The 20,599-nt window shown below is 48.9% G+C and overlaps 1 protein-coding gene across 3 annotated transcripts; it reads right to left on the bottom strand.

Moving 5' to 3' along the window:
* Nucleotides 1-1,150: 1,150 nt before the first annotated feature.
* ANKRD35 (ankyrin repeat domain 35) lies at nt 1,151-18,027 on the bottom strand. 3 transcript variants are annotated; one of them, XR_003509858.1, is made up of 15 exons: nt 15,956-16,095; nt 12,138-12,268; nt 10,995-11,083; nt 10,558-10,622; nt 9,670-9,727; nt 9,407-9,477; nt 8,998-9,104; nt 8,182-8,366; nt 7,514-7,551; nt 5,343-7,358; nt 3,399-3,488; nt 3,099-3,164; nt 1,907-2,004; nt 1,443-1,472; nt 1,151-1,355 (listed from the first exon to the last, which is right to left on the bottom strand). XR_003509858.1 is itself a non-coding variant. In XM_027535188.1 (14 exons), exons 1-13 carry the CDS (start codon nt 17,753-17,755, stop codon nt 1,945-1,947), a joined length of 3,015 nt encoding a protein of 1,004 aa, XP_027390989.1. In that variant the 5' UTR covers nt 17,756-18,027; the 3' UTR covers nt 1,151-1,355; nt 1,907-1,944. The 3 variants fall into 3 exon arrangements, 2 of the variants coding, with proteins under 2 accessions (XP_027390989.1, XP_027390977.1); XM_027535188.1 differs by lacking the exons at nt 1,443-1,472; nt 15,956-16,095 and adding an exon at nt 17,717-18,027; XM_027535176.1 differs by lacking the exon at nt 1,443-1,472.
* Nucleotides 18,028-20,599: the final 2,572 nt, after the last annotated feature.

Genomic DNA, 20,599 nt, shown 5'->3' with positions numbered 1-20,599 from the left:
ATATGCAGGTCAGGAAGCAACAGTTAGAACTGGACATGGAACAACAGACTGGTTCCAAAAAGGAAAAGGAGTACGTCAAGGCTGTATATTGTCACCCTGCTTATTTAACTTCTATGCAGAGTACATCATGAGAAACGCTGGACTGGAAGAAACACAAACTGGAATCAAGGTTGCTGGGAGAAATATCAATAACCTCAGATATGCAGATGACACCACCCTTATGGCAGAAAGTGAAGAGGAACTAAAAAGCCTCTTGATGAAAGTGAAAGAGGAGAGTGAAAAAGTTGGCTTAAAGCTCAACATTCAGAAAAAGAAGATCATGGCATCCGGTCCCATCACTTCATGGGAAATAGATGGGGAAACAGTGGAAACAGTGTCAGACTTTATTTTTCTGGGCTCCAAAATCACTGCAGATGGTGACTGCAGCCATGAAATTAAAAGACGCTTATTCCTTGGAAGGAAAGTTATGACCAACCTAGATAGCGTATTGAAAAGCAGAGATATTACTTTGCCAACAAAGGTCCGTCTAGTCAAGGCTATGGTTTTTCCAGTGGTCATGTATGGATGTGAGAGTTGGACTGTGAAGAAGGCTGAGTGCTGAAGAATTGATGCTTTTGAACTGTGGTGTTGGAGAAGACTCTTGAGAGTCCCTTGGACTGCAAGGAGATCCAACCAGTCCATTCTGAAGGAGATCAGCCCAGGGATTTCTTTGGAGGGAATGATGCTGAAGCTGAAACTCCAGAACTTTGGCTACCTCGTGCGAAGAGTTGACTCATTGGAAAAGACTCTGATGCTGGGAGGGATTGGGGGCAGGAGGAGAAGGGGACAACAGAGGATGAGATGGCTGGATGGCATCACTGACTCAATGGACGTGAGTCTGAGTGAACTCCGGGAGTTGGTGATGGACAGGGAGGCCAGGCGTGCTGCGATTCATGGGGTCAAGAAGAGTCGGACACGACTGAGTGACTGAACTGAACTGAATAAGGGTAAATATTATTTCAGGTATGTACACACAGGATGTAAAATGTATTTCTTACTCTGGATCATAATCAAAGTTTGAAAGCAGCTATTTAACAGGGCCATTTGTGATCAAAAAAGAATGAAAAGATTCCTTCCCCATGCCCCTTTTAGAAGAAACAATGACACCCAACACCATCCTGCCTCCCGCTTTATTCTCCATAGAGCTGGCTTCCACCCACACCTCCTCTGATGTCAACCATGCTGATTCCAGGGTTCGGGTTCTCAGGTCTGGGGTCCATAATGTCAGGTGAAGCTCCACCCACACCACCTCCAGTGGCAAACCCACCACCCACCACAGCCTGATGGAGCCTCTGCCAACCAGGATGCTCTGTTCCCTGAAAAAGGAAATTCAAGGATGAAATGCACACATTTCTATACCCTCAGTCTCTTCCCACCCATGCCAAGAGGCTAATGATCCTCACCTATCCGGACTGGAGAAGATAGCCAGCTGCCTGGGGGTCGGGAGAAAGAGAGAGGATGACTACACTTTGAATGAGTGGTGGGGAGTGAAGGAGATTCCGGAATCTGCAGAATCCCACTCTAGGAAACAACCGTGCATCACTGGCCCACCACCACTCATCTTTCACTGGCTTCTCTCCACCCCAGACCCTAGGAAAGTCACTCAGCTCCTCTTTCCCATCTCTTATCCCATAAGTCAGGCCCCTTCAGTCTATCTGCTCGCTGACTCCTGACTGCACCCAGGCATTCTCCATATCATGTCTTCTCAAGTGACCTCACCTCAAACAGTCTATGCCCCCACAAGATATGTCCCACTCTACCTCCCTAGTGTCAGCTATCACCTGGGGCAAAAGGAGACTCCAATTCCCATCCTTAAGTCCCCTTTCTCCCAAGCTCCTTCCCTCATCACCCTGAGCCCATAACTCACAACAGAGAGATCCCATATTCTTCAGGACACGGGTTGCCTCACTCCTGTATGCTGAGGATTCGCAGGAGGATATTATACACGTCCTGTTCCATATAGCCCTGTAGGTGGCAGGAAAGAAACAAAAGGAGATGAACAGAACATGAGAGGGAGAGTGCAGTAGAATGCAACTTACTATGTGCCCTCACTTAGTAGTACTTCTCCATAGCTGTTTCCTAATCTTCACAAGGAAGATAATGACATTGACTTTTCAGGACTGCTGTGAGGGTTACAATTGTGAATACAGAGCAAAGCACCAGGTACAAAAATAAATGTTCAATTCTTTGTAGTTATTATTGTTCCTCATAAAGGAGCAAGCCACCCACCTCTTCTTCCTTGGTGAGGGATAAGCTGGCTTGGGAGGAAACTGAAAGGGCATGTTCTGTGTACTAAGTTGCTTCAGTCGTGTCTGACTCTTGTGACCCCGTGGACTGTAGCCCACCAGGCTCCTCTGTCCATGGAATTCTCCAGGCAAGAATACTGGAGTGGGTTGCCATGTCCTCCTCCAGGGGATCTTCCCAACCCAGGGGTCAAGCCCTCATCTCTTACATCTCCTGCATTGGCAGGCAGGTTCTTTACCACTAGCGCCACCTGGGAAACTCCCCAAGAAAGGGCATGCTGCTGCTAAGTCACTTCAGTCGTGTCTGACTCTGTGTGACCCCATAGACGGCAGCCCCACCAGGCTCCCCTGTCCATGAGATTCTCCAGGCAAGAACACTGGAGTGGGTTGCCATTTCCTTCTCCAATGCATGAAAGTGAAAAGTGAAAGGGAAGTTGCTCAGTCGTGTCCGACTCTTCGAGACCCCATGGGCTGCAGCCCACCAGGCTCCTCTGTCCATGGGCTTTTCCAGGCGAAAGAAAGGGCATAGGGACAGGAAAAAGCCTTTCTTTCTTCTCCGAAGAAAGGGCATAGGGACAGGAAAAAGCCTTTCAGTCAGTCAGAGAATTGGAAAGGAGGGGCAAACACCTCTTCCCTTCACATTCATACTCTTGATCTGCCTCATACTCTTGATCTGCCTCATGAGGTCGAGAAACCTGGTACTGGAACATTTAAAGTCCAGCTTTCTGAGAGATGACGTCTTTGCAGTTAAGAGAAGAGGCGCCAAATGCAATGCCCCCTGCCCAGCTCTCTGCCTCTACCTCCCCCCAGGCTCACCTGAGCAGCATTCAGCAGATGCTTCCTATAGGTAGAGATGATCTCTTCATGGTTCTTCTGGGAATCCTAGGAGTGAGCATCAGTGGGAGGTCATGTGACTCACCCTCCTCCCCCAAGCATGAAGAACAACAAAGGGAAGGGATCAGCTGTGGCAGGTGGGCTCCCTTGGCCCCTGAGCGCCTCAGCCTAGACCACTGCCTGGCCGGGCCTCTGGATCCCCAGAATCTCTCCCACAGACACATCACTGCCATTCTGCACGCTCTTCTCTAGCAGTGCCCATCTCCCGAGGACCAAACATACCTGCAGCTGTAGAGCAAGGCGAGCATTATCTCCCCGAACAGCTAGAACCTCCTCTGAAAGCTGCTCCAGCTTCTTCAACAATTCCTTGATCTGAGGCCAAAAGGAAATGAAGGGAATCAATGAGGCCCCAGTCATTTCCCACCCCAGGACCACTCAAAGTCAAGGTCAGTTGCCATTTATTGGGTATTTAATATCTGCCATGTGCTTTTACACACATTGTCTCATTTAATCCTCAAAACAACTCTTCTAAGAAAAACAATACTTCTCTGAGGGAAGTATTATCATTCACGTTTTGTAGATAGGAGCCGGAGTTAAGTAATTTGTCAAAATCACACAGCTGATAAGTGATGAAATCAAGATTTGATTTTGAATCAAGATTTGTCTGAATTCACAGTCCACACTCTTAGCTCCTTACTGAATCCTGACTGACTTCTGGCTGCTGACCACTGAAGGAAATGGAGATGAGTTTTTGTGGTTCGTGAGGTTGAGACACAAATGCAGTTAATGATAACCAGCTGTAATAGGAATGGTGGCAGGAATGGCAGGAGTAGCTAACTTTTACTGGGTATTAGCCATTTGCCATGGCAACCCACTCCAGTATCCCTGCCTGGAGAATCCCAGGGACAGAGGAGCCTAGTGGGCTGCCGTCTATGGGGTCGCAAAGAGTCAGACACGACTGAAGCAACTTAGCAGCAGCAGCAGCAGCCATTTGCCAAAATTTTTTCTGAGTATTTTAAATGTAATATCTTATTTAATGTAATCCTCATAACAATTGTTATTATTTTCATTTTATATATGAGAAAACTGAGGCTTAGATAACTCACCCAAGGTCAATCAGTTTGGGTTTTTTGTTTGTTTTCTGTTTGGCCACTCATGGCATGCAGGATCCTAGTTCCTAGGCTAGGGGTTGAACCTGTGCCCCTTGCAGTGGAAGCTCCAGTTCTTAACCACTGGCCTGCCAGGGAAGCCCCTCCATCAGTTAGTTTTGAAATTGAAATTCAAATGCAGACAATCTCAATTAAGAGCCCACTACACTATTTTCTTTTGCTCATTTGTCTAATCATCTTCAACACCAACATAAAATTCCTTCTTTAATTAGCCCCAGCCCACACTGATTCCTATTCTATATAACGTTCCTTCTACATTTATGTACTTTATATTCTGTCAAATGTAACTCCCTATAGTTTTTAATCCTTCTAAATTTGATCATGTACACAAATTTTAATAAGTCTGAACTCACTCATTGCACAAGCAGTTCTAGAATTACTAAATTCATTTGTAAATTGTTTTTTTTAGAATTCATAAAAACATGTCTTTTAGAAATATATACTTATATTCACTTTTGGAGCAATCACTAGGAAACTCGAGTATCTAACACAATGGTTTTCAAATTTTTTCCTCTGCATGGCACCCTCTTTGCCAGTGAAACTCTTTTGTAGAACCTACTCTGATTGAGGTGAGAGGGGAGCTTGGGAACCCTGAGTCCCAAGTTTTAATACCTAAGCTCCCTTCTCTCTTGAATTTATACCTTACTTCCAATTTTCAACCCCAAACCCCCTCAGACCCAGGAGAACATTGTGTGGTCCTTGCAACTGACTGGTTCTGCTTGGGCTATTCATCTAACTGGCCAAAGATAGTTTCAGGTTGTGCGTGCCTGCCCAGTCGCTTCAGTCGTGTCCGACTGTGCGACCCGTGGACTGTAGCTCGCCAGGCTCCTCTGTCCATGGAATTCTCTAGGCAAGATTACTGGAGTGGGTTGCCATGCCTACCTCAAGGTGACCTTCCTGACCCAGGGATCGAACCCGTGTCTCCTGCGGCTCCTGAATTGCAGGCGGATTCACTACCGCTGAGCCACCGGGGAAGCCCCAGTTTCAGGGCCACAGACCCTAAGCACGCAGAAACCGTCCCTGATATTCCCTTCGGCTGGCCGGCCTGCCTGCTCACCTTAGCCTCCTTATCCCGGCAAGCCCCGATGAGATGCTCCACCTTCTCTTTGAGCAGTTCCGCCGTCTTCTCGAACTGTTGGGAGCGTCCGCGCATCTCGCTGGCCTGGCGCTCATGCTCCGCGGCGCGCGCGGCCAGGTCCCCGCTCCGGCGCCGCTCCTCTGCCGCCGCCTCCCGCAGCCGACCCATCTCCCGGCAGGCCGTGTTATACTTTTCCAGCAAAGCCTTTAGCTCCTGGCCCCAAGCCTGGGCCTGGGCCACCAGGGAGCCCCGAGTTTTCTCGTGCTGCCGCAGGCTGGCCGCCTCCCGAGCCCTCAGCTCCTCCACTTCCTCGGTAGCTTGGTAGAGCAGCTGCTTCAGCTTCCAGATCTCCTGGCTCTTCCCGCTCATCGTGGCCTGAACGGCCCGCAGCTCTTCCTCCAGCTTCCCCAGGTCTTGCTCCAGAGCTGCCACCTGCGGGGAGGCCGAGGCCTCTGAGGAGACGCCTGGCTCCCCGAGGCGGGAAGGGGAGCCCCGCAGCTGCTGGTTTTCCTCTTCCAGCTGAGCCAGCCCCTGCTGGGCCTCGCGGTGCCTGGCCACCAAGGCACTGATGCAGGCCTGCAGGTCTTCGAGGGGCTCGGCGGCTGCGCTCCGTGCACTCTCCTGGCCTACCAGGTCTGGGGGCAGGCAGTCCCACAGCCCCTGGAGGCCTCTGTTCTGGGAGGCCAGGCGCTTCCGCAGCTTCTCGGTGGCCTGCTTCTCCAGGGCCAGTTCATCTGTCAGCAGCCCCACACTCCTCCGCAACTGCTGTAGCTGGTCCTGCGCCTCCGGCCTGGGCACAAACTCCCGCTGTAGCCGCTGGCTCAGGGACTGCAGCTCCCCCTGCAACCGCTGCCGCTCCCGGCCCAGCTCCCCCAGCTCCTCCAGCAAGTTACTGTTGCTCAGTCTCAGGGCGGACACTTCTTTCTCCAGCTGTCCCCTGGCCTGGCCTCCTCCTGGCATCTGGTCCCCTCCAGGAGCCCCTAGAGGCTCTCCCCGGGCCCCGGGGACCCTTTTCTCCTTTTCTTCATCCTCTTGGGTGATGGTCCCTGGGAGTGCCTTGGGTGCTTCCTCTCTGGGCTCCTGGGCAGGGGCCTTGGGTTTCATCTGCAATCCTGCTTTTGCTCGATCCAGTCTCACCAGCACCTGCTCCAACCTGGCCTCCATCTTCTCCCAGGCAGCTGCTGCAGCCTCAGCCCGGGGTGTCCCCAGAGCTCCCTCCAAGACGGATCTTGATAAAGCCCCCCGGGCTGCATCCTTTTCTCGCCACACCGCAGCCAGCTCCTCCCTCAGCTGTAGCAGGAGCTGATTCATGGCTGCTGTGCCCGCTGGCTCAGCCACTGTGCTTGTGGGTTCAGACCCTGGAGCCTGGGGCCTCTCCTTCCGGCCAGCAAACAGCTGGTCAGTCTGATCAAGGCGAAGGGCCTGCCCATCACTGTTGGTCAGTTGCTGTTCCGTGGTTTTCCCTACAGTTTCAGACTTTGGGCTCTGGGGTGGCTCCTGTTCTTCTGGTTGGGACCTTCCCTGGGCTTCATACTGGATCTCCCCTGGGACTGAATCCTCGGCCTTCTTGGAAGCTAATACTGGGTTGGCTGCCGCTGCAGCTGTGGCCTGCTGATGCTTCTTCAGCTCTTGTATGTGCTTAGCCAGCAGGTTGAGGGCACAGCCCTGTTCCATGCCATCTCCTCCATGCCGGAGACTAGAGCCCTGGTTCTCTGGAGCTCTGGGCTCTTGGGACAGGAGGAGCCCCAGCTCCCGCACCTGTTCTTGAATCTGATTCTCCAGGCCCAGGTAAGCTGTAGCTTGAGCCTTGCACTCTTCCGTCTTTCGCAGCAGCTCCTGCTCCAACTGAGAAACTTTTCTCTTCTCCTCTTCATACTTCCACTTCCACTCCTCTGAACATGGATCCTCGTCCTCTTCTTCCTCCTGCTCCTCCTCAGGCTCTGCTCTCCATGGGCTCTTAGGTGGAGCACCCACCTGAGGCTCAGAGGGAGAGGTCTATGTAGAAAAAGGAACAGTGACATCAACCCAGGCAGCTAGCCTTTCTTCTCTTAGACTGTCTCGATGCCCCAGTGATCCCTGCCTGGGAGACATCCCAGCGGGAAAGACTGGGGTGGGTCAGAAGCAAAAGGAGGAGGTGCTTAGGGTCTTACCTGGGATGCAGGATTCAGGTGTTGAACTGGCCCCTGACCTACATGAAAAGACATGGGGGAAATGAGAGAGGAGACAGGGCCCACAATCTAGCTTCAGACTTTCTCTGAAAGGAGTGGCCCCTCAGTGTTCATCCTTAACCACACGTGTCTTTCTGGTGCCAGAAGCCACCTCTATTTGATGGATCCCTAAGTAGCCATCAGTGTTGGTTCCCTGTCCCAGAGATATGTTGGCTCATTTATTTGTTTCACTCATTTATGTATTGGACACTGTGCCAATAAGCACTGTTATAGGTAGAAACCAGGAGCCAATGGTGAGCAAAACAGAGGAGGTTATCTGAGGGGGTTACAGTATAGTAGGGGCAAGAGACAGATTGACCATCAAATCACACAAACAGATGTACAATTACAACTCATAAATGCTAGCAACAGTGCTAGCCAGAGTTGCCTTCAGGGAGAGACAAGGTTGCATTAAAGAATTTTGTGACCTTGCTTTTGGGAAGTGGGAGTCATCTCATAGCAGAAGCAATAAATAAGTAAATTCTCCACTAAAGTGACAGTTATTTATCACATGGATTGTTTCCATGGAAACAAATGGGATTCTAAGAAGCTTCTTGGATTCTAAGGCTATCAAGGAGCATCTTGGAGTCACAAAAGCGGATTGGCTTTACCCCCTCGGCCCTGCCGGTTCAGGGCCTGCCGCAGCAGCCTCCACAGCGGCCTGTCTTGTGTGCGTAGGGCATAATGCAGAGCATCATGCCCCGTGCTGTCCACTGCCCCCGCATCTGCTCCATGGCTCAGGAGCAGTTCAGCCACCTCAGCACTGCCTTTTTCACAGGCCAGGATCAGAGCCGATCTGTGGGGTGAGACAAATCTGAGCATAGGCTTTTCTCATGACATCCTGGAGTCCTGGTTTCCAAAAAAAAACAAAAAATAAAAATCCACTTGCAAGGTCAGCTCTCACTCAGTGTGGTCAGGAGAACCACAGACTGTCACCAGTCAGTGACAAAGCATTAGGCCAGACCAGACCTGTTCAGATGTCATTCCAGGAACTGTGACATCAGAAAGCGGGGAGCCCATTTGAGGGGCTCCATTTTCATCTGCTTTATATGTTGAGGTTCTATATAAGTTCTTTACTGGGTAAACAGATTCTATGTCTTAGAACATAGTTTGAAAGCCAGTCAATTAAAGTAGGGGTTCCAGGAGTATGAATTCTACTTCCAGAGTCATCTATGCCAGAAGGATGGCACTGGCAGCAGTAGAATAAGAAAGTATAAGGAAAACATTCTTAACTCACCAAGAGGAAAACAGTGAAGCCCAAGCAGGGCTCTTCTGAACCACCACTGGGAAGGAAGGATGTTCCCAAGAAAACAGAGACCAATCTCCCCATCTCACACACACACACACACACACACACACTCTTTGCCCAGTGGCTCCTTTTTAGATTGTCAGGGTCGGGATATGGGATGGGATGATAGAGGGCTCACTTGTCATTCTTGTCGGTGACATTGACCCGGGCACCTCTCTGCAGCAGCTGTGAGCAGATAGCTGCGTGACCACCCAGCGAGGCAATCATCAGGGGTGTACGTCCATCCTGCACAGATTGTGGGAACGGGGTTCGTGAGCAGACAGGGGAACCAGGGCTTCGGCACATCCTACCAACTCCCCTGTTCCCACACCTCTCCAGGCAAAAGCGCCAATCCTGGGGCTAAATACTCCTTCTCAGAGGGTTGGAAACTCTCCAGAAGATAAGCCTTAACCTCTCTGTGAAAAAGGAGGAGGGGCAAAGGGAGAAGGAAGAAGAGGTGGTGCCTCACAACCCCTGGTCATGGAACTTGGCTAATTAACTTCAAAGAAAGTAGCAGCCTCACCATATAGGGCCCTGCCAACACTCACATTATCCAGGACGTCCAGGAAGGCTTCATGATCACACAAGAGGAGCACACTTGAGGCACAGCCAGAGGAGGCTATGGAGGGTTACAGGATGATTGGGTTAAGCAGAAGCCAGAAGGGCACCTCTCAGACCATGATGCAGGATCCTCTCCAACCCTTTCAGCAGTTAACTCTGGCCTGCCCTTCCCCCACAAACGTTATCCTCCCCTCCCTCCTCACCTTCTGGTCCCAGCAGCCCCATTTCCCACTAGTCCCCTGGCACACACCTGCCCAGTGCAATGGACTACGATTTTCTGCATCTACAGCGTCTTCATTGGCACCATGCTGCAAACAGTCACAAAGGGAAGCAGCATGGAGCATGGTGTTAACACTGTCATCTCCCACCCTGTTGTATCTGTTGTATGACCAGCTTTCATCATACTATAGGGAGGGGCAGAGGGATCATGGCTTTGGCCAACTACTAGGCAAGTCCAATTTATTCCTTGCAGACTATAGGCAGCCTTGAATTTCAGCCCTGGTTGATAAACCTAGGGCCTAAGAAAAATCAGATTATAGGTAAATAAACACATTAAGGACAATAACGCCTGAGTCCATGTCTGGTACTTTAGGATCATAAATGAGAATCTTGGAAAGAGCTAGGAAGAACAAAGCAGAATATCCATTGGCACAATGGCCTGGTTGAACTGGGCCTTTTGAAATTTGAGAAGCTTATCTCTGAACTGTCCACATGTCATTTCACATGTATATTTCTCTTTGTACTCCAAGACTACAAACTCCTCAAGAACAGACAGCAGACTTTGGGTTTAATATGAACACCTCTGCCATCCTTCAACCCGCCCATCATCACAGCAGTCAGTCTCCGCAGTGGCTATGCCAACAGTGAAACTCGATACACGCATACTGACTGACTGGGTGTCAGTGCCTGGCAATGCTGCTTTTTGATGTGCCCTGGAGGGCAACATTAAGCTGGGTGCCTGCACATAGCAGATATTAAATAAATACTGACGAATTAATGAATGAGAGATTACCAGCTCTCTTACTGGGGATGTGAGGGGTACATTTGACCAAATGTTGCTGGTGAGTACAAGACAAAGTCAGGAGTCTCTGGGTCCGCTTCTTCCTTTCAAAAGAGTAGTATCAGGGGTCTCTCTTACCTGCAGCAGGACCTTGACACATTGTGGCTGGCAAGAAATGGTGGCCAAGTGCAGGGCGGTGCTTCCTAGAAACAGAAAGAAGCAGAGAAAGGGGGTAGGTGGCCCCATGGATGCTGATGACTCACAGGGAGGGAAGGCGAGAGACGCACAGATAATCAGAGGGAGATTAGAGAGAGAAACTCTCAGCCACATGGGGCCAGAAATTCCTGTTCCCCAAGTGCCTGGTACCCACAGTGGAGGTGGGAGTGAGAGTGAGGTAGGCCCAGCTTGCAAGGAGGGGAACCCCTGAAAGCAGGCTGGCAGGGACTTACAAGGAGAGAAGCAGGGGGGACTACAGCTGAATGCCCAGCAGGGCCCAGGACTGCCCTACCCCAACCCCTCACTGCTGCTATAAAGGGAAAAGCAAGCAGCATGGCCCAGTGCTCAGTCTAACTCACCGTCCTCATTCTTGCTGTTGATGTCAGCCCCACTGGCAAGTAGTATAGTCAGACATTCTGTCAGGCCTTTGGAGGCGGCCAGATGAAACCTGCCAGAGTCAAGGCCGGGAGGCAGAAAGATAAAGGGACCTCATAAAGATGAGGAATAGTTTTACTCAGTTAGTCATGTCCAATTCTTTGTGACTCCATGTACCCCACGTCAGCTTCTCTGTCCATGGGATACTCCAGGCACGAATACTGGAGTGGGTTGCCATTCGTTTCTCCAGGGGATCTTCCCCACCTGGGAGAATCTTCTAAGCCCTGCCTGCTATGCTCCATCAACCCAAAGCCAATTCCAAAGGCAGAAAGGAAAGCTCTGTTAGCCTGACTTTCTGCGAAAGAGAAGACTAGGTAAATGGCCTACTGTTATAACGTCAGAGGAGGCCATAAGCAAAGGTAGAAAGAAGAGCTATGGGTCTTGAGCAATCTGAGTATCTCAGGGTGTCCAGGGAACACATAAGTATCTGTCACTCTGAGCCCAATACCCTTAGCAGACTGGAAATGTCACAGAAAGAGTGGGCCAGAGCAGAGGGCTGGACATTTGCAGGCTGACTTGGGCAGAGATAAGGAATAATATCCCTCTTGTACTAATCACCTCTTCCAGCCACATGATGCTCATGGCCACCACTGTACTCCTAGTGTCTCAAGCATACATACCCTCCAACTTGTGCAATGAAGAAATACCCTACTTAGTGTATGTTTCAGTTTTCCATTTATTTCATGGCTTTATTCCTTTCTCGGTCAGTTTTGCTGATGTGGGTCTTGCGGTGTAAGGACCTCAAGGACAATCTCTACTCCCACTTTGTGCAGCACTTGAAAAGTAGTGAAGATTTATTGATATACTTGCTAATTAAGATAAAAAAGGGCTCTGAAGTTATAGATGTTTCCTAGTCTTACATCATATTCAGGTTTGAGGTTTTTAAAGAGAACCGCGTACCAAGGGGGAGAAAGAAATGGCAACCCACTCCAGTATTCTTCCCTGGGAAATCCCATGGACAGAGGAGCCTGGAGGGCTACAGTCAATGGGGTCAGAAAGGGTCAGACACGACTTAGCAACTGAACATGACACACATACCAAGGTGGGGATCAAGAGGACTTACTTACGGGGACTGGCCGTTTGAGTCTAGCTTAGTGGGTCGGGTAGATTTCCTGGAGGCCAGGGCAGCCACGCGTCCCACGTCCCCCCGCTGCACCGCCTCCAGCAGCTTCTGATCACGGCGGTTCCATCTCTCCACCTGGACCAGAACAACACATTGTGAGAATCTAAGAGGTTGGGGTAGAGCCGAGGAAGAAAAAAAAGATGGTTAGGAGGCCAAGCAAGGGAAAAGGGACATCCCTGAGGTCCTTTCAGTGTTCCACAAGTCATTCTCCCTAGGTCACTGAATGCTTCATAGTTGGGCCAGTTCAATATTCACCAACTCACATGCCACTGAGGACTACTGCCAGTTACTGCCAGCTCTGGACCAAAAGGGGCTTGGAGTACTGAATTAAAAATCATTGTTTGAGTCCTGAATGCTAGTATTTCAAATGTCTTTTTTTTTTTTTTTTAATCAGCATTTTGATTATTTTTAGATGCACAGCCTCCGAGCAGTCCTAGCCTTGACTCCTTCCCTTTTGGTCGTTAGGGCTTGCTGGAGCAAACTGAACCAAACTGACCATTCCAGACTTGGGTTCACCTTGCCTCTCAACCCCCTGTGCTGCTCTGTTTTTTGTTCTCAGATATTTGAGAAATCAGGGCACCTAGCTTTGGGTCACAGTTAGGAGCCTAAGTACCTAGCCATACCATCTCTACCCATTGGCTTTGGGGTGCAAAACTTGGAGGAGAAGCACAAAGTTTCCATTTTTCCCTTCTCATACCCAGGCCCTTTGGCTAGTCCCTCTTCCCCTTCCCTGGCAACACCAACCAAAAGGCCAAGATAGGTCTTCAGCTATGGAGGAGGCAGAAGAGACAGTTGCCCTCCTCCACCCTGCCATCCCTCCTCATTTTCCTGGCAGAGAGCAGCTGTTCCAGACAAGAGCCACACCTGGGCATACATTGTTCTACTATGCCAGCTTGACTCTTTCAGGTGGTGGGGTAATTACAATAATTGAAGTATTACAGGGCATGAAAGAGCTGTGTAAAAGCACCCAGAGCCGAAAGCCTAGAAAAGCCTTGTTTGGTCCAGAGAAAGGAAAGGAGGAAAGGATACAGAAATCTGTGGAATGGTGAAAAGAGCCCTAGGCGAATATTTGTCAGCAGGCCTAAGTTCAGGGCCTGGTTTGACCACTTCCTCAACTATGTGACCTAGAGTAAGCCATTGAACACCTCTAACCTGTTTCCTCATCTATAAAATGAGGATACTAATTACTACTTCACATGTTGTATGAAATGAGCTAATGTATATAAAATCTGTTTGTAAACTGTAAAAAGCCTTACAAGTATATGGCATCCTTATTAAAAAAAAAAAACAGGAAGTGGTGGGGGATTGGTGGTGGTACATTGCATTTTACGAGGTGTGATCGAAACAAGAAAGAAGCTATAGGAGGCGGTGGGGAAAAATAGAGTCTCTGGAAGCCAGCTCATTTTCAAATACTGTTTACATAGCCAGGGCAAATTATTAATCAAGAACAGGAAAGATTTTAAATGCCTACACCATAAAATTATCTAAGGTAAGTGGATCCTGAGGTAACACTCCTGAGGTAATTCCTCGTAGCCCTTTTAAGTGCTATTTCAATTAGCCTCTCAACGTTCCTGGAAAGTAGTTAGGGCTGATATTATTTTATCTAGTTGACAGAAAAGAAACTGAAGTGCTCTGAGGTTAGATAACTGTCCAGGGGCACACCACAGAATAGTGGTAAAATTGAGATTAGAACCCAGGCCACTGGATGCCCTATCTTAGTTCTCACCACCAGATCATATTAATACAGAGCTATGGAAGGTTTATTTATTTTCAAATAAACAGTCTAAGACTGCCTCCAGGGTAAAGCCACCCACGTTCAGACACTAATCCTGGCAAGAGGAAGAGTCTCCAAGCAGGTTAATTCTCAAAGGACAAAATAAGCAAAATGACTGCTCAACAGACTGAGATGTAATAACACATTATCCAATGTCCCCTGGGGGCTATGTCACCCTCAGAAAAGGCAGAGAGCTAGAACTACACCTCCACCACAGGACACCACCATTAACTGACCTCAATCTGAAGTTCTCTGTTTAAAATTATGATTCTAACACTTTCTATCCTTGTGAACTAAGGCATGTAACAACTTCTCTGAACCACAGTTTCCTAATAAAATAACACTATATAAAGCACCTAGCTCTGTCTGTCACATAGGAGGTACACAATAAACATTAGTCCTAATCGCTATCCTTCTCAAACCTGCTGGGCACATTTTGGATGTTCCTGGGCTCAGAATTCTCCATCCAGGGGAGTGGGAGGAAGGGCTCTTGCTCCTACTGGCCAATAGTCAAGCTGTATAGATGGTAATGGTATATCTTAGTAATGTAGATAATCCTCTTTCCAGCTAGATAGTTTTAAAATCTATCCCATTTACTTTCTATAATCTTGTTATACCAAGAAGAATTTAAAATAGGTAGAAATTCTTCATGGCCAAACCTCTGCAGAGCTAGGGTGAAGAAGAACAGAGGGGAACCTCCCTGGCTGTCCAGTGGTTAAGACAGCATTTCCAATGTAGGGGGCATGGGTTCAATCCCTGGTTGGGGAAGCAAGATCCCATATGGCTGCATGGTGTGGCCAACAAAAACAAAAACATGGAAGGATGCCTCTGAATCTGAATTCCAAGATCTAGTCTATTTTTCACCTTGGGAAAGAGGCACTGAATAACCATCACAGCCTCAAGGGAGCAATCACCAAATTAATTAGTAGACTTGAAAACAAGGATAAGCTTTGTATTTCTGTAGCCAAGACTAGGGGTGCCTTTGTAGAAGTAATTGCGGCCTCTTCTTATCTCTGGCTGTGTGCCCATGAGCGTCCTATGAAGATGAAACATGCCAACAGTAGAGAGAATGGCTACCGCTGTGTAGGATGGATGAATGGAAATGGTTTTGCTGCCCTGTAGAAACCAGGAGTTGACCCTCAATCTTTAAAACGCAATTGAGGGACTTCCATGGTGGTCCGGTGGCTGAGACTCTGTGCTCCCCATGCAGGGGGCCCAGGTTTGATCGCTGGTCAGGGAACTAGATCCCACATGACAACGAAGAGTTCACATGCCACAACTAAAGAACCTGCATACCTCAACAAAGATCAAAGATGCCATATGCTGCAACAAAGACTCGATGCAGCCAAATAAGTAAATAAACCCTTTTTAAAAAAATAATAAAATGCAATTGACACTTCTCTAACCTGATTCAGTGCCTACTGTTTAAAGCTATTTTCTGGTTTACTTCCTACATAAGCAGAGTAAGCTAACATGGAAGACACTCCTTGGGACTAAAACAAAATGAGCTCATAGGAGTTACGTTTTTGTTTGTTTCTTGAACTTCCTATATGTATTCTGGATGACTTAGATTAATTTTTAAATGAGCACTGATCCTACAGTTCTCATCTCAGTCTGAGGGTACACTGAACCCAGGGGTTGGAGAGAGGGTGGAAAGGGGCAATCTTCTGCCATGACTAGGAAGCTAGGCTTTGGGAGTGGTCAGGAAGGCTGTGACACTACTTCTCTGACGAACTGGTTCGGAGTGGTTAGCCACCCAGGGAGTGGAGGAATTTATCATGAGAAGTGTGGGGAAGTTTCATGAGGAAACAATTTACAGCTTAAACTAGTCTATTTTCAATCTTATTGGATCCCTACCCTGACTGAGGAAACAGTTTTTGTTTTTGTTTTTGTTTTCCAGCTAAGTAGTTCTAAATCCATCTAATTTGCTACCTATAATCTTGTTGTACTAAGAGTTTAGAATGGGTAGAAATTCTTCATGGCCAAACCTCTGCAGAGCTGGGATGAAGAAGGACAGAGGGATGCTTTCCAGTTTCAGTATTCACTCCATTGTTCAGTCCAGCTTCCTGAAAAGGAGGCATGGACCAGCAAATGGAGCATCAGGAAGAATGAAACAGTTTCCCCATTCCTAAGGAGAGGCAGACTCCACAAACCTGAAAGGGAAGAGCAATGTGGAGGACTTTCAGTAACTAAAGAAGAGTCCATGTGAATAAGAAAATCATCATGAGTTAAGACACTCTTGGTTGCCTCAGTTTCTGGTACCTTTAATAGTCATTCAATAATGCCTTTTGATTGGTTGATTAATGCATGGAAACTAAAGGGGAAGCAAACGTAAGCGGGATGAGAACAGGCCTCAACAGAGTACCTACTCTTGCCTCATAGCTTGCTTTCAGATTTCTGTGACCTGCTCATGCAGAAGATGAGCATTTCTCATGTTTGCTCAATGAATGACAACAGTAAGTCAAGTTAGGCTAAGCAATGTTACTACAGGTAGTTGGCCACATTACTTCTAAATGAGCCACCATCTCAGTGTCCACAGAAAATTTCATCCCCAATAGGAGGTCTGTCTGTAAGAGATCTTCAGAAAAGAAGCATCTATATCCTCCCTTAGCCACTCTCTTCTGTTGACTTTCTCCCTGTGTCCTGTTCTGGGAGAACCTCTGTTCTGGGAGTCAAGGGAGGGGATTGACTTCTAGGAACTCTCAGTGTGAATCCACTTTATCCTCTTCTTCTCTTACCATCACCGTTCCCCAGCTAAGTCAAAGGAAGCATATTACGAGCCCTAAACAACTGGATGAGGGTTTAGAATGAAGGAAGATTCTGGGAAGAAGCAGGCAAAAGGCCTTGACTGACCCAAGAACCTGTCTGATGACCAGGCACTGCAGTGAACTGGCCAGAGTGGAATCTGCGGACAATTTACCCATTCCTTGGGGAGCAGCCAGGCAACTGTGCCTCCTCTGGCAGTGCCTGTCAGTGTGGCCAGACTGGACTGCAAGATTAACCCACAGAGAGCAGGTAGAAAGAGATCGGGGAGCTGAACCACCACTGGACAGAGACGGGCAGAGGTTGAAGGGGGAGAACAGGAGAAGGCTGCTGCTATGGGAGTCCCAACTGGAAAGAGGTTTGGAGTGTTGTTGTCTGAGCCAGTGGTGGCGATGAGAGAATGGGAGTGGAAATGGTTATGGGGTAAGATGGGGACAAGGACAGAGAACACTATGAAGAAGGGGTAGGGAAGGCAGAGGGCTGCAAGTACTTGTTGGACTGAGAGCAAGGATAGGACCATAGAGGAGAGCAGGGTCGTGAGGATAGAGCAAGGGTGGGAAATGGAGTGTGGGGCGGTACTTGGGAGATGGAAAGGATCTTGGGGCTGAGCCCAGGCTGGGGAAAGGACAGACGCCTGATGGCAGTTCAGTACTGGGAAACAGGGTAGAAGTAGAAAACAGCGCCTTTACGAGAGAACCAGGGGCTGCAGGGAACATATCAGAAGTTGGGGTGTAGATTCTAGGAGGGCAAGAAAGGGTCAAGGGAAAGAACCTTGGGGAGGGCAGAGGTTAGGAAGGCAAGTCAGAGGCTAAGGGACGGGGTCTTGAGGAAGGCAGGGCTGGAGGGCTGCACTATGGAAGTGGAAGAGCTAGAAAGACGGATAGAGATAAAATGCCATGATGCGTGGAGTCGGGACTCAGGACTCTGTCACCACAGGGCTTGGACCCCAGCCCCATGCCCAGCCTCCCAGACATTTTAGCACATACCGCCACCTGTGAGCTCGAGCAGGAGAAGATGCGCTTCATGGCCGGGGCCGGAGCCACGGGGGGAACGGGGACGCGCGGAGAGCCGGGCCACAGGTTCCTGAACCCACAGGACTCGGCTGCAGCTGTGTTAGAGAGCTGTCAAATGCAGAACGGGATTCCGCCCCAGACCCGCCCCAAGACCTATCGCGTTCAATCAGAGACTAGAACCCGAGGGCTGGGCTTAAAACTCCGCCCCTCGCCCAGCCCTGCTGGGCCTTTAAGGAGGTCGAAGTCCTGCAGTCTCCGCCCGAGAAGTGGGCTTGGTCTCAAACCTCGCTCTCCCAAGCCGAACCCGCTCCCGGCTCTGACTTGCTCAATCCCAAAAGGGAAGCCACTGGCTCCAGCTAAAACTCCTCCCCTGGCTCCGCCCCTCCCCGCAGTTCCACGCGGCGGTCCCGCCCTCAAGCCCTGCCTCGGGCCCGCCCCTCCGAGCACCAACACAAGGTTCTCCGCGTCTGCTCGGATCTTAGCAACTGTCGCATTTAACCGCTCATGACAACGATTTGATTCTATCCAGAGACCTTTGCCAACTTAGTTACCTTTGCTTCCTCCCTCCATTCCGCGGCCCAAAACCCAGGCACAAAAAAGGGTTTGAAGAGAGCGTTTTGGAAACGGCAGGAGATTGTGGTACCGAGCCAAGGACTGAGCAGGATGACCCACCCCAACCTGAAGACGGGAGCTTCAGGCCTAATATCCTAACACATCTCTAAATTAGAAAAAGGCATAGGGAGAGGAAGGGTGTTTTGGTTTTTTTTTTAGCATCTCTTTCCACAAAAATACTCACAAAACTGTCTTCACTGTTTCCACTGCCCTTTAAATTCAGATTCTCAGCAGTTCGTGCTTGGTCAGTTGCAGCCAATCTACCTGTCTCTTCTCCTTCATCCAAAGAGAGCACACTCAAGTGCATAGGAAAGCCTACAGAATAAAGTTGAGTTCTCAATGTGATTTACAAGGTTTATTAGGAGCCACACCCTACATTCTCAAGTCTCATCTCTCACTACTTTCACAAATAGCCTAATGTGGAGGCTGTTCTAATCTACAGTTCCCTTTCCAACTGGTGATTAATCCTCCCTGGAATATCTCCTCTCACACTTGGTGGCCCCTCAAGACATAAAAAAATTTTTTCTGTAAACTTTTAAAGTCCTGCCAACCCCACCTAAAAAAAGTATGCCTCTTGTATGTGACACACTTCTTGTGTGTGACTGTTGTCCAGCAACAAGCTCTCTGTATTTGCCATTATTTGTTTACATGCTTGTTTCCCCTACTAAACTGAGCTCTTTGATGGTAGAGGTTGCATTTTATATTATTCCCATTGCCTAGCACATATTTGGAGAAGGCAATGGCACCCCACTCCAGTACTCTTGCCTGGAAAATCCCATGGACAGAGGAGCCTAGAAGGTTGCAGTCCATGGGGTCGCTGAGGGTCGGACTTCACTTTCACTTTTCACTTTCATGCATTGGAGCAGGAAATGGCAACCCACTTCTGTGTTCTTGCCTGGAGAATCCCAAGGATGGGGGAGCCTGGTGGGCTGCCGTCTATGGGGTCGCACAGAGTCGGACACGACTGAAGTGACTTAGCAGCAGCAGCAGCACATCAGTTCAGTCGCTCAGTCGTGTCCCACTCTTTGTGACCCCATGAATCACAGCACGCCAGGCCTCCCTGTCCATCACCAACTCCCGGAGTTCACCCAGACTCACGTCCATCGAGTCAGTGATGCCATCCAGCCATCTCATCCTCTGTCGTCGGTGCTTAACGTCTTATGAGTGAATAAACAAAGTAATGAATGAAGGAACAAAGGAACAACAATAAGAAACATTGAGCAACACCTTTCTGTGTGTCTGAGGCAAGCTTGTTGTTCTACAGTTGCTTCTCAAACTGGCTGTGCTTCAAACGAAGAGGTAACAGGCTTATAGAAGAATAGATTGGAGTTAGAGAAAGTCCCATCCTGGAGCTGAGCAGCAGAGAAGAGAGAGATCTCTAGGTGGAGAAAAATATTAATCGTGGAGAGAGAATGAGATGAACCAGTCTTTGAGGATATCCATCTCCCTTTGTGGGCTGACTCGGGATAAGGAGGGGGAATCTGTCAACATAACCATGGCCTCAGTCCCTGACCCAGAAACAGTGTGTTCCATAAAGGTTGATGAAATGATAGCCTACGTGCTGAGAGCCACCGTGGATCCTCCAGCTACAAAATAACACCAGCTTGCCACAGAATGGTTGTCCTGCCTGACATTGCTTTGCCAACAAACGTCCGTCTAGTCAAGGCTATGGTTTTTCCAATGGTCATGTATGGATGTGAGAGTTGGACTGTGAAGAAAGCTGAGCGCCGAAGAATTGATGCTTTTGAACTGTGGTGTTGGAGAAGACTCTTGAGAGTCCCTTGGACTGCAAGGAGATCCAACCAGTCCATTCTAAAGGAGATTGGTCCTCGGTGTTCTTTGGAAGGAATGATGCTAAAGCTGAAACTCCAATACTTTGGCCACCTCATGTGAAGAGTTGACTCATTGGAAAAGACTCTGATGCTGGGAGGGATTGGGGTCAGGAGGAGAAGGGACAACAGAGGAAGAGATGGCTGGATGGCATCACTGACTCGATGGACGTGAATTTGAGTGAACTCCGGGAGTTGGTGATGGACAGGTAGGCCTGGCGTGCTGCAATTCATGGAGTCGCAAAGAGTTGGACACGACTGAGTGACTGAACTGAACTGAACTGAATAAGCTAGAACAGCCACTGTTCTCAGGGTTACGCAACAAAGACAGAGACATGGTCTCTAGAAGCCTATTGCTGAAGCAGCCATGTCCCTTGAGGATAACAGAAGAACCCTGGGTGTCTAAAGAAATCTA

The sequence above is a fragment of the Bos indicus x Bos taurus genome, chromosome 3 (genome assembly GCF_003369695.1).
Source record: "Bos indicus x Bos taurus breed Angus x Brahman F1 hybrid chromosome 3, Bos_hybrid_MaternalHap_v2.0, whole genome shotgun sequence".
Lineage (NCBI taxonomy): Eukaryota > Metazoa > Chordata > Mammalia > Artiodactyla > Bovidae > Bos > Bos indicus x Bos taurus.
This window is presented reverse-complemented; position numbering and strand designations above follow the sequence as displayed.

Excerpts from the sequence above, each read along its gene's own strand:
- ANKRD35 (XM_027535176.1), bottom strand. The coding sequence starts at position 16,048 with ATGCCTCCTTTTCAGGAAGCTGGACTGAACAATGGAGTGAATACTGAA. Across the intron at positions 9,478-9,669 it reads TAGTCCATTGCACTGGGCAG|CCTCCTCTGGCTGTGCCTCA; the intron begins GTGTGTGCCAGG and ends AACCCTCCATAG. Across the intron at positions 9,105-9,406 it reads TCCTGGACGTCCTGGATAAT|GATGGACGTACACCCCTGAT; the intron begins GTGAGTGTTGGC and ends CAATCTGTGCAG.